The 13282-nt window shown below is 52.2% G+C and overlaps 1 protein-coding gene across 2 annotated transcripts; it reads right to left on the bottom strand.

The window, feature by feature from the left end:
• Positions 1-607: 607 nt before the first annotated feature.
• On the bottom strand, positions 608-13058 carry Cspg5 (chondroitin sulfate proteoglycan 5). 2 transcript variants are annotated; one of them, XM_021206805.2, is made up of 5 exons: positions 12796-13058; positions 11096-12191; positions 7369-7557; positions 5367-5442; positions 608-1124 (listed from the first exon to the last, which is right to left on the bottom strand). In XM_021206805.2, exons 1-5 carry the CDS (start codon positions 12890-12892, stop codon positions 963-965), a joined length of 1620 nt encoding a protein of 539 aa, XP_021062464.1. In that variant the 5' UTR covers positions 12893-13058; the 3' UTR covers positions 608-962. The 2 variants fall into 2 exon arrangements, with proteins under 2 accessions (XP_021062464.1, XP_021062463.1); XM_021206804.2 differs by having other exon boundaries at positions 633-1124; positions 5286-5442.
• Between the last annotated feature and the right edge of the window lie 224 nt (positions 13059-13282).

The raw sequence follows: 13282 nt of genomic DNA, 5'->3' as shown, positions 1-13282 counted from the left end.
CGGGAGAAGAGGAGGCCTCAAGAGACACCAATTCATTTGGCACCTTTACCCTCAGACCTGTGAGAAAGCACACTCCTGCTGTCTGAGGTATGTCTGTCCTGTTTGCTATGGCAGCCAAAGATGAGTCACCACCCCTGCCAAGATTTCAAACTTTTTTTGTTTTTGTTTTTCTTGAGGACATTTCGTTTTTTTAAAAAAACGTATTTAAGTTAGGCGGTGGTGGTGCATGCCTTTAATCCCAACACTCAGGGTTAATCCTAGCATTTGGGAGACAGAGGCAGGAGGATCTCTAAGTTGGAGACCAGCCTGGTCTACAGAGTGAGTTCCAGGACAGCCAGGGCTGCACAGAGAAACCCTGTCTAGGGAAAAAAGGAAGAGTATTTATTTTATGTGAATAATCATTGTGCTTGTTTGCATGTGCACTGTGAACATGCCTGGAGCTGGAAGAGGGCAGACTAAGGCATGCAATCTTGTGGAACCTCAGTGACAGATGGTTGTGAACCTTTTTTGGGAGGCTAGGGAGTCAGGGTAGGGGATCTGAATGAACCTTGGTGAAGTCTCAGAACTGACAACGTCGAGCAGACAGGAGACCATGGCACTAAGAAAGTGGACAGCTTTTTAAAAAGTTTTATTTCAAGAACTTTTTTTTTTTTAACTTGGTATTCCAAAAAAAGGCGGGTCAAAGTACAAAACAAAAAGTCAGCTGAGTGCCAGCAGAGGTTTAGAAATCACAGCTGCAGAAGCAACGTACAGAGAGCACAGACAAGAACCATCCGATATATGCAATCCTGCTCGGTTTCTTTGCTTATTTTAAGTGTTTCCCCTCCTACAAAACACATCAGAGCATGCCATGAGATCAGAAAAAGAAAAGCTTAACAAATGGTTACGAGAAGCCGACTCTGCCCGAGAGGAGACGACAGTCATTCCCTCCCCCACCCCCCTTCCTCTCTTCTTCCTCAGTCTCAGGTCAGGTTATTCTGGAGACAGTTCACCTCCAAGTCATCCTGGTCACCTTTGCCACTCTCAAGTTTGGGTGACATAGAGTTCTGGATGTTAAAGGACTCTTCCTCCTTCAGGCGGGACTTGAGAGGATCCTGGATTTTGTGGGGAGCACTGGGGTCGTCCTGGAAGAGGAGAGAGTTGGGGGGGTTGTCGGGAAGAAAGACAATATATAAAGGATCAGAGCAATCGTGCCAGGCTTCCCTAGATGGCTGGGAGCAGGTCGGAGCAAAGATAGCGATGCTAAGTTTGGAATAAGCCAGAGGAGTATAAGGGGCTGAAGAGCAGCTGCCTCTGAGGAAAGTCTCCCTCCTGAAAGCATGGATCCAGCTCACAGGTAATCATCCATCAGTGGGAAAGGAGAGGCAGGAAAGCTGGAAAGTCAGAGCTAGCCATGGCTACACAGCAAGTTCAAGACCAGACTGTCCTGTGTACAAACAGGCAGGCAGACACAAGTAGTCAGATTATGAATAAGTTTACTTAAGGCCATTCATCTCTTCTCACAAAGGGAGGTGGGGAAGAAACTGGTCCATTTACTTATTTATGGACAGGGTCTTACTATGTAGGTAGCCCTTGCTGGCCATCCTCCTGTCTCTGCCTCCCATGGAGCTACAATTGCAGGTGTGGATGCAGGCGAGCATGACAGCAGATGTGTATGACTGCAGGTGAGCGTGACTGCAGACGTGCGTGACTGCAGGCGTGCATGGCTGCAGGTGTGCGTGACTGCAGGCGTGCATGGCTGCAGGTAAGCGTGACGGCAGGCGAGCGTGACGGCAGGCGTGTGTGACTGCAGGCGTGCGTGACAGCAGGCGTGCGTGACTGCAGGCGTGCATGACTGCAGGCGTGCATGGCTGCAGGTAAGCGTGACTGCAGGTGTGCGTGACTGCAGGCGTGCGTGACTGCAGGTGTGCGTGACTGCAGACGAGCGTGACGGCAGGCGTGCGTGACGGCAGGTGTGCGTGACTGCAGGCGAGCGTGACGGCAGGCGTGCGTGACGGCAGGTGTGCGTGACTGCAGGTGTGCGTGACTGCAGGCGTGCATGGGTTCTGGGGACCAAACTCAGGTCATCAGGCTTGGGGCACGCACCTGCACTTGCTGAGACATTTTTGCCAGCCCTGTTTGTTTTGTTTTTGAGACAGGGAAACATGTAGGCTAAACTGGTCTTGAACTTAGGTGGCCAAGAATGAACCTGAGACCCTAATATTCTTGTTTTTACATTTCAAATTTCAGAATTGCACCATGCTAGACTTCCTAAAAACAACTCTTACTTTTTTTTTTTTTTGCCTGATTATTTCTTAGTTTTTGAGACAGGTCTTACTGTGCTGGCCAGGCTAGCTTTGAACTTGCTATGTAGCTCAGGCTGACCTCATGATCTTCTGCCTCAGCCCTTTCAAGTACTGGCATTATAGGTATGTGCTACCCCGTAATGGCTCATTCTTGAATTACACTTTCTAAGTTCAAAATAGGGGCAAGAGAAAGCTCAGTGCTTTCCCAGAATGCAAGAGACCCCTCCCCCAACTCCTACCCCTCCCAAAAAAGGTAGGATGGTCTGAACAGCCAAGGAACACATAGTAGGGCCAGGAAAGCACAGTAGGCTTGTAGTCACCTCTCCTCTTACAGGAACCAGGGTTCAGGTTCCTTGAGAGACCTTCTCGCCTTCAACACATACTCTTCAGGGTACATAGAGGAAAAAGTGACTTTTAGAGCTCTAGCATCACAAAGGTGGGCAAGCCACCTCCAGGGCTCAGGGACTGCCAGCCAGTCCTGGTGACTCAGGCCTGTGATCCCAGCTACTTGGAAGGCTAGGGCAGAAAGACAGAAAATTCAAAGCCAGTCTAAGCTACAGAGAAACCTGCTGTGTAGGCTGGGAGTTGGAAAAGCAGGTCCTGAGAGTGTGGAGTAGAGGAATCCCATCAAGGATCTCAAACAAGCTATAGACCCTCTGGAAAGGAAATAGGGGAGGGCGTGTCTAACCCAAGGTGGGGTTCCTTCAGCCCAACTGTCTCCCCCAGAGCTGATCCTGTTAAGCCCAAGGTCACCGAAGCCATAGCAGACAGGCCATCTGTCTTCGGGTTGGCAGATGCACCTGGCCACGAGGGAACAGGACAGATACTTGGCAGACATCCTGAGAACCACTGTGGACCCCTGTTCCCAGTGCTCCACCCCAGCCATATGGGCACTCTATGCCCAGGAGTAATGTGGGCTCAGGCCTGGCTCAGATGCAAACCTCTGAGGGATGAGCTACCTGGAAAGCAGGAGAGATTTAAGGAGGAGACAAAGGCACTAGGGGGGATTGTGAGGGGGGGAAAACCCAGATAAACAGAACTCCTAGAGACCCTCTCCGGTCTTCAGAGGGCCTAGGCATCCCATCTGGTTAGAATGGTAAGGAGCAAGAGGTGGCTGGGGGCTGGGCAGTCTGCCTGTGGGTTTTGGGTGACTTTATTCACAAGCTGCGTTTGGACCATCCCACATGCTCTCCAGCATGGATGGAATGTGATCCCGGGAAGTCACGTGGTGGAAGGAGAAAACTAATTCCCTCAGGTTATCCGCTGACCTCCACAGTGAGACTGCAGACATACCTAGATACATACATGCAAGAGAAGACGACTCTCCTGGGCGCAAGCTCAGGGGAGGATGGTGTGTGTGTAGGTGTACACATGTGTATGTAGTGTGCATGTGCATAGAGGGGCCACAGGTGGATCTCTGGTGTTAACCCTCAGCCTGGCCCTGCCACTTCCCCAAGGGCTGGCCCGACTGCTGTGACAGCCATCTTCACAGCCCCTTCTTACAGGGTCCAAGGCAGCTGGCCTGCTCTCTGCTGTTTTCATATGAGCTATGCAACTCACTCGGAGTCCAGCCAAGAGCTGCTCTTTGGGCAGGCTCACGCAGACTCCCGACCCTAGCAGGAGCTGTTTCCTTTCTGCCCCTTTCAGAAGGGAAGGTGTCAGCTGCTCTGACGCCGCCTGAAGCAGCAACCCTTCCTGAGGCTGGTTCCACTATCAAGCAGGACCAACTCCATACTGGTCACCTCTGCGGCCCTTGGGTGCAGCCGAGGGACCACAAGAGCCCGTCTGTACAGACCATCATTCTCTAGATCCATAAACCCAGACTGACCGCACTGCACAGACTAAGCCACCTTTCCAGAGCTTTTGATGTTCATTTTTTTTGTTTTTGAGACAGGATCTCAGTATGTAGTCCAAGTTGGCTTCAAACCCTCTTTCTTTATTTTTTCAGACAAGGTCTCAAGTGATTGAACTAATAACAATCCCCCTGCCTCAGCTTCCTAAGTGAATCATCACAGATCAGCATCAGCTTCAGACAGGAAACAGACAGGAGGAGCCTCTGGACAGAATGGGTCTAGACTATTAAGGAGCAAAGACTTCCTAAGTTCTAATCCCAGAGCTTTTCAAACCTCTGCTCCAACACCATGGCTTGGGTCAGGGGCCTCCCAGGTGGTTCCCAATTCATGTAACTGTGATCTCTATACTGATGAAGTGCTCATCTGGAAGTGTGGAGCCTGCATTATGTGCAAAATTCTTGGATCTAGTTATGATATAATTTGTTCAGATGGCTCCTGCTTTATTTTTAAGGTCCTCTGAGATGGGTGGTGGTGGACCCTGCATGTAATCCCAGCACTTGGGAGGTAGAGACAGGCGGATTTCTGAGTTCAAGGCCAGCCTGGTCTACAAAGTGAGTTTCAGGACAGCCAGAACTATACAGAGAAACCCTGTCTCAAAAAAAAAAAAAAAAAAAAAAAAAAAAAAAAAGAAAAAAAGAATTGTGTGTTACCCTGCACATTCAATGTTAGTCACACAGTGAGCACCTGTCTCAGAAAAACAAACAAACAAACAAACCAAGGCCTCCCACCCCCCACTCAGATCAGAATTGTCCCTAGACTAACGATTCTAACAGTGTCTGTGCTCGTCTTGGCCCCAAGGGGCACGTGTAAGTCTACTAGCTGTTAGGAGCCTCAGAAAGTACCAAGTGGCAGGATTCTCTGTCTGTCCCACGTCCCAAGGGGCAATCTCCATCTGCTTCAGTGACCACAGGAAATTCTCCAGCACAGGTGAAGCTTCAAATCATGAGCCATTCTAGCAGACTCTAGGACCTATAACTCAGACTGTCAGGGAATCAATACACCGTTCCCTGCACTCCTGGGTTGCCCTGAGCTGATCTTCAAAGCTGTTTGGTGACTGCCTACTCTGAGACAGGGCAAGGGGATGGGATGGGGGTGGGAGGCAGGGGCAGAGGCATGCGAAAGGGGAGATATGAGGAAGATAAGTTACCTGACAGACAATGTTATCATAGTGAGCCAAGGCACGGGCATGGGGGGAGGAGACACAGGGAGTGTCGCAAAATTTCCTTACATTTGGATGAGAGCCCTCGGCAATGGTGGAGAGGGAGAAGTTGTCATTGTGGAGCTCAGATGGGGTTCGGAATTTGCTGGAAGGACAGAAGAGGGAAGGGAAAACGTAAGTCAAGTCATCGTTGCCAAATCCCAGCAATGATGCTTCAACTTCGGGATCAGATACTGAATTACACCACGAGTAGATCAAGATGCACCAGGACTGGACTTGCCCCTTCAGCCACTTAAACCCGTCCAACACTCTATCATCCCCTGGGACTCTTAACTGGAAGCGGCACAGTGGGACGTTAAAGAACTGCCAACGATATGAACAACTATGACCGTGTTTGTGCATGCCAGGCAATTACAACTGTATCAAGACAACCATCTGGCCAACAGTGATTTCACGATGCCAGCAATCGTAAGACACAATCCAATTTCAGAGATGCTAATATGTGAAAAGGAATGTGTATCTTAGAATCAATAAACGCCGCACTATCTGCAGGGCCCAGTGTACGTGCATCCTCAGAGCAGTAACGCTCCTTCTCAGGCACCCACCACCACCACCAGCTGCCCTGACTGAAGTCGCCTTGTGTCCCCACTCCCTTCACACTCATTGCTGCCGTGTAGCCATGGAGCGAGGAGCCAAAGGTCATGGTTTGTATTACTCTGGAGTGATCACGTGCACAGATTTATGTCCCTGCCTCAATGCACAGGGACAATAGAGGAGGAGCCCTTTCAGTCCCATGGCGGTTAGCTGGACGGTCACAGGGTTGCTGCTGTCTGCACACTGCATGTCTCAGCCACATTCTCTGTGGGGAGTCTCCTGCCAGCGGGATTAATGTCAGAAGATGAGAGGAAGCTAAGATCAGGCTGTATAAATTCTCTTGGGTCCTTTTGAGACCCCTGTGATACTTTAGAAACGTTTTTATTTTTCTTCATCATCGGATGAGTTTTTTCCTAGTGCATAAGGTTGCATGTTGAGTGTTGAAGGTGTAGACTTAACGGTAAATGTGGGTCATCGCTTGGATGTGCAGTTGGCACAGCGCAAGAGCCAAAAAATGAGACCCTGTATTCCTGCGTGGTCCTTAAAATACACACTACAGGACGTTAACTCTGATCGTTCGTCAATACCAAATTCCATTCTGTTTGGAGCATGGGTTGACTGGTGTTTGTGTGGTAGACATGTGCAAGTGTGCATGAGCCTACACTTGTGTATGTAAATGGGTACGACTTAATTACAAGTAAAGTGGATTGCTCCTACAGGTGAGAGCAGACAACGATCAAAGGGACTACTGTAGACTGGCGCTCACTCTCAAAAGGTGAGAGTGAACGGTGGTGGCCAGTGGACTAGTTCATGAGGCATGGCTCAAAGGGACAAAGGGTCCCACATAGCTCAGGCTACCCTTGGCCTCCCTACGTAGCTGAGGATGACCTTGAACTTCTGGTCATCTGGCTTCCACCTTTTCCGAGTGCTGGGATATGCTGTCATAGCCCATTTATGTGGTACAGTGGATCAAGTGGTAGTTTTGAGCACCACCAGAGGCAAGCATCCCGTCGACTATGTTAACTCCCTAGCCTAAGGAGGTAGCTTTGAAGAGGCAATGACTGCAGTGTAGCCTAACATCCCCTCAGTATCCACTGAGGAGGGGGAGCTGGTCTTAAATGATAACAGATTTAAAGGGGATGGAGTTACTCTATACTGATTGATGGACCACTGGGTGTCAGGGACCAGGGAAGCAGGTACAGACAGGCAGAGCAAGTGTGGTAATTTACTTAGGGACAGGGCGTAGGCTGGCAGCCCTGTCTTTAGCACCCTTTCCTGGGTTTTAGGTGCTGGAACATGGCTGACAGTTACACAGCCCCTGGGCTTTCTTTACCCAGCATGTTCTACGTATGAATAAATAACTCAGTAAACTTTTAGCATGAGCCAGAGGGCTGGAGAACAGGCGCCAGACACCGTCCGAGAACCCTGGGCTGGGGCCGTGCCCCTGCTGATGGCAGGGCTGCAGGTACAGACTTACTTGGTCCTCCGCAGCTTGGTATTCTCAGTCTTGAGTAGATAGAGCTTCTTGGCAAAGAACACGGTCATCATGAACAGGAGGAGAAGCACAAGCGCAGCCGAGCCAACGGCCACACACATCACCTGGAAGTCGGTGATGATGGATTCACAGCGCATCCCCTTGTGCCAGATGTAGTCCTGGGTGTTACACCTACAAGGACACAGAGGCACTCAGGTGATGGGCAGGCAGTCCTGCCACAGCAAGAGCCTGACTCCGATGCCAACAACACTCAACTCAATAGCCTGCTCTGGGGACTGACTGCGGCAGCCCCCGGTCTGAACAAACCTCATCCCATCAGTGTAACCTCAGTGTTAGTTACAGGTAGGAAATGGGCCAGGTGCTCCAACCCTGGGATAGAAATAAACGAGCAAAGCAGAGAAAGTGACTGGTAGGTGATAGGGCGGGAACAGAACCCTGAGCTTTTGCCTTGCAGAGATGCCCAGAATTCTGCCTGACCTGGCATTGGGTATAAGATAGATGGTGGTGTGATCCAAGGTGACATACTGGAACCTGCCCCCGCACGTGGTAGCCTCTATCCCATCTAGCTCCTATGACACCAAAAAGATGGGACCTGACAGAGATGGGTGGATCCCCTTCTTACCCCTGCAAAGGTTCTGTCCCTAAACCTTCTTAGGACTGTGAGAACCCCCGGCCAGCATAGTGAGAATCAACCCCTCAGGGTGGGTTTTCGTTCTTTCGTTGAGTGACTTTCTCTTGCCCTTGGGGACATTCCCAGGCTCCAACTCTTCCAGTGACATTGCTGTTTCCATGGGAACCAGGCTGCTTCAAAGAGAGAGATGTGGAAGGATACAGAGGCAGGCAAAGGAGGGAGGACATGAACCTCGGGTGAATGACAGACTAGAGAAAGGGGCCCAGAGACGAGGAAATTATGTGCTAGCGAGATGGCTCCCTCACACCCAAACCAGGGTGGGGAGATGTGCCAAATAAGGAATTTTTGTTTTCCAGCTGAATCTCTCTGAGATGGGAGGTCTGAGGTTGCCAGGGAATGCAGACCCCTCTATGTGGGGCCCCTCTCGCCTAGTGTTCTAGAAAAGTTCTGCCTTAGCTCAGATCCTCTCTCTGCAGCGGGTCGGGGTGACGGAGACAAAGACATGCTGCAGTCTGCAACCAAAGACTCAGCAGTCCCCTGTGAGCGGAATGTAAAACAGTTTAGGAGCAGGCGCCAGGCCTGGGTGTGCAAAGCTGAAGAGAGGCCTGGGGACGGAGGTCTGTGTGTGATCTTGGGATAGGAGCGGAGCAAGGGGACTTGGCTTTGGCCCTGTGGGAAGCCCTCCCCGCCCCCCCCGCCCCCCCCCCCGTTGGAGACAGCGGCTCCACAGACTGTCCAGGAAGGCAGTCTTTCTCCTATTAGAGAATTCCCCGAGAGTGCCAGGAGGTTCTAGTGCTTCCTCAGCTCCCCAGAGGCTCTGGATTTCACACCTTGGTGGGAAGATCACTTTGAAGGTAAAAAGTGTCAGCCTCCAGTAGGATGAAAGAGGATTTTGTAGAGACTGCTTGCTATTCCTAGCCTGAAGTCATGGCCACAGTTCCCCAGATCAAAGAGAGTACAAACTTCACAGGGTCTTTTACATTTTTTGGTGGTCTTTAACGAACTGGCAAGTTCTTTCTAAGACTATCATAATTTGTTTTGAGTCAGGATCTCATGCAACTCCTGGTGGCTTCAAACTCGTAATATAGCTTAGTCTAGCCTTGAACTCCTATTTCCTTTGCCTCTGCCTCTCCAGTGCTGGGATCACAGGCATTAGTCTTTCATCACCAAAGTTTTATGATTAAAGAAATTACTGTTGGGATGGGCAGTGGTGGTGCATGCCTTTAATCCCAGCACTTGGGAGGCAGAGGCAGGCAAATTTCTAAGTTTGAGGCCAGCCTGGTCTACAAAATGAGTTCCCGGACAGCCAGGGCTACAGAGAAACCCTGTCTCAAAAAAAAAAAAAAAAAAAAAAAAAAAGTCACATCCTCTAGGGCTGATCCTAGTGTCATCTAGGAAATGACATCAGACACAACTGGAACTCAAGTTTCAATGCCAAGGTGTACAGGAAAATCTTAAGTACTTCTTACAGAACATAAACATGGAGACATTTAAAACTGAGTGTGACTTAGGCATGTGATCTAGCACTTTGGTGGTGGAATTGGGAGGTTGGGGAGTTCAAGGTCAGCCTAGACCACATAAGACCCTGTCTTTTAAGAACAAGAAAGGGTTGGGCATGGTGGTATACACCAGCATTCAGAGGCAGACAGATCTCTATGAGTTCGAGGCCAATCTCCTCTGTGAAGTAGCCCCAGCCAGGGCCATACAGTGAGACTTTGTTTTAAAATAAATGTATAAAAATAAAAACAAGGGGCTGGAGAGATGGCTCAGCGGTTAAGAGCACTGACTGCTCTTCCAGAGGTCCTGAGTTCAGGTCCCAGCAACCACATGGTGGCTCACAACCGTCTATAACAAGACCTGATTCCCTCTTCTGGTGTCTGAAGACAGCTATAGTGTACTTACATATAATAAAATAAATCTAAGAAAAAAAAACAATGGGGGGGGGAAGGCTAGTGATGGCGCACACCTTTTACTCAGGAGGCAGAGGCAGGATGATCTCTGAGTTGGAGGTCAGCCTGGTCTACAGAGCCAGTTCCAGTACAGCCAGGGATTTATTGAGAGAAACCTTGTCTTGAAAGACAAAACCAACCAACCAACCAACCAACCAACCAACCAACCAACCAACCAAAGGAAAGAAAAAAAAAAAGGAGATCTATAGAGGGCAGGAATGCTCCTCAGAGGCCAGTGAGAACAAGAGTATGCTCTTCTTGCTGGGCAGTGGTGGCGCACACCTTTAATCCCAGCACTTGGGAGGCAGAGGCAGAGGCAGGCGGGTTTCTGAGTTCGAGACCAGCCTGGTCTACAGAGTGAGTTCCAGGACAGCCAGGGCTACAAAGAGAAACCCTGTCTAAAACAGCAAACAAACAGCCCCAAAAACAAACCAAAAGACTATGCTCTTCTCAAAGCACCCCCAGACCACCCTTGACCTAGGATCTTCCACAAGTCACGTTCTCCATCAGGCAAATCTCTCCCAGAGGTGAGGTGACCGAAAAATTACTGTTGAGGTTTGGGATGAGGACAGGCGGTCACCAATGGAAGAAAGCTGTCACCCAAAACCAAAACCTGTTGGCAAGGTCTCCTGAAAAGTTTCTGCGTGACCTCACCTGTGTGTGGCTGCTCTTGAGTATGGCCTAGGGGTGCACGCTGACTTTACATGCTCACATCCCCTTCAGAGACATCCGGAGCCATTTTAACTTGGCAGCAGGGTACCAGGTCTCCTCCCTTCAGTAGTATGGCTGCTTTCCACAGCCCTAGGAGGAATCCCTTCACTTAGCCTTTAAAGACAAATATTACTTCTGAGTCCTGGTGGCAAGATCACAAATAGCTTTTTTTTTTTTAAAAAAAAAAACTATGTAGCCCATGTTGGCTTCAAATTCACAATTGTCCTGACTCAGTCTCCCCAGTGTAAGATTACCGGTGTGTACACTATGTGCCTGGCTCTTAGCAAACCTGGGAATCCTGTGAATGTACCTCATCTGGGAAGTCATGCCTCTCGAATGCCCATTGGCTGAGTCTGTCCCATTACATTGCTCAGACCCTGTTTTACCAGCCCCTGGACATCATCTGTCACCCCCTTACCTGCAGAAAGCCCCTATGTTCTCCACCAGGTAGCACTGGCCGCCGTTGTGACAGTAACTCGGGAAGAGGTCACAGACTGACCGGCAGGAGCCATTGTGCCTGACGAAGCCAACTCGGCACTCTGTGCCATTTTCTCCTGAGGCCAGGTCCTTGCCTGGATCTCCAGGGCGGGGCCTAAGAGAGATGCTGCTGCCAGGTACCATCCCCAGAGTATGCTGTGGAGGGACAGCATGCCACCGGTTGGTGGGCTGTCCTGTCCCAGGCCCCACACCAGGCTTTTGAGAGGGCAGGAGAAGGTCATTTTCATCTTCTAGGTCTCCACCTCCTACTGTATCCTTATCCTCCTCTTCCTCTTCCTCCTCTTCCAAATCATCATAGAAGGATGTGGTGGGGTAGAAATCAGACTCGTCAAAGGGGGTGAAGTCATCATATAAATCAAGCAGGCTCCAGGAAGGGGTCTCTCCTTCAGTATCAGGGTGATTTTCTGAGGTTCCTGGTGACCCCGGGAAGCTGCCCATGTCTGCACCACGACCCTCACTATCCAGTCCTTCAAAGTAATCAATGTCAATTATATCTGAGGCTGGTTGGGTCTCTAGAGTGCTCTGAAGGGGAAAAGTGGGCTCTGGTGTGCTGCTTCCCAGGTTCAGCCAAACCTCCAAGGGGATCTCCTTAGGGAGTTCAGGGCCTAGACTAGGCTTATCATGGACAGTAGGGGAGGGAGGTCCACTGGTTTCAGTAGCCTCAGGGATGGCAGGGGGCATTGTAGATGACCCAAGGGCCTCATCAGGAGCCTGGAGCGTAGCTGGAAGGGTCTGGGCGTCGCCACTGCCAGCCTCTGCAGTCACTCCACCCAGGCCTGGGCCATCTGCCTCTAGCCAGGCAGTGCCAGTCACTGCAGCCGATGCCTCTAGTGCCTCCTCTGGTCCGACCCCAGGGCCCACCGCAGCCATCTCACTGCCCGGCTCTGTCCACGAGGTCTCATCTTCCCCAGCTGCTGGCAGGCCGGCTTCCTCCCGCGTGTCATTGGCACGCGACTCCCATGCCAGGCTGCTCCTCACCAGCTCTTCAGCCTCGATCGCACTGCCTGCTTCCCGTGCTGTGGGAGGGAGGGCAAGGGGCAGGGTGTCAAGGTGGCATGTCGGGGTGAGAGGCTGAGGGAGATCCTGTAGACCTCCTAGGTCCACCGTGGGACATTGCTTTGGATTCTAAGGCCACGCCCCATTTCTAAGGCCCGCCCCTGAGTCTGCCTCCCAAGCTTGGTAAATACACATTGCCTATGGTTTCCCGCCCCAAATAGCACCCGCAGTCTGCGAGACGAGGTCAGGGTACTCCCCCCAACTTTGGCTCATCCTTGCCTCATCTTCCGGACCCCGCCCCGTCCCGCAGCCTTGCCCACAAATCGCATCTAGGCCCCCGCCCCCGAACAGACCCCGCCTCTACCTCAAGACCCCACCCCCACCCTAGCCCACCCTGCTATCTGCTCACAGGCTATGAGCTGCTCCCCGCTGGCCTGTGTCCTCCACCCCCTACAGGTCCTCTCCTCCTCCCTTTTCCCCGCCGGGTCCCAGGCTGCAGGACAGGCGGTGCCCCGCCCCCTTGTCAGGGCTTGGGGACTCCACCTGGACCTGAAGCCAGCGAGACCCTGGCATGGGGTGGGGCGCAAGGGGCTGGCTGGGGTCGCGGTCCGGGTGGGTACCTACCCGGTACGGCCCCAGCGGTGAGCACCAGCGTGACCCCCAGAAGCAGCAGCACTGGCGGCGGCCCCGAGTCCGGGCCCCCGCCTCCAGCTCGGCCCATTGCGCGGAGCCCGGGCCGCTGTGCGCGGTGCGCGCGGCTTGGCTGCGTCCTCGGCTTGCCCGGCCGCTGCGCCTGCCGCCTGTCTGCGGCCGCCTTAGCCCACGGTGGGCAGCATGAGCCGCCGCATGCCGCCGTCAGCCGCTGTCCTCCGAGCGCCGCGCCTCCCCGCCTCCCGCGCCGCTGCTGCCGCTTGCCGCTGCCGCGTTCGGCGCCGCCCCCACTCCGCCCGCCCCGCAGCACGTCGCGTTGACGCCGGCCCCTCTCGGTCTTCCTCGCCAGGGGACAGTCAGACCCCTCTGGCACGGGACGTGGAGAGCGATGCACCCGCGGCGCGCAGGGGCGGCAGCAGAGCCACTGGGGGAAGCCGACAGGTGCACCGGTTGCAGCCCA

Source organism: Mus pahari, chromosome 10 (assembly GCF_900095145.1).
Source record: "Mus pahari chromosome 10, PAHARI_EIJ_v1.1, whole genome shotgun sequence".
NCBI classification, from domain to species: Eukaryota; Metazoa; Chordata; class Mammalia; order Rodentia; family Muridae; genus Mus; species Mus pahari.
This window is presented reverse-complemented; position numbering and strand designations above follow the sequence as displayed.

Excerpts from the sequence above, each read along its gene's own strand:
- Cspg5 (XM_021206804.2), bottom strand. The coding sequence starts at position 12,892 with ATGGGCCGAGCTGGAGGCGGGGGCCCGGACTCGGGGCCGCCGCCAGTG. Across the intron at positions 7,558-11,095 it reads AACATAGGGGCTTTCTGCAG|GTGTAACACCCAGGACTACA; the intron begins GTAAGGGGGTGA and ends GTGTCCTTGTAG. Across the intron at positions 5,443-7,368 it reads ACCAAGCTGCGGAGGACCAA|CAAATTCCGAACCCCATCTG; the intron begins GTAAGTCTGTAC and ends CTGTCCTTCCAG.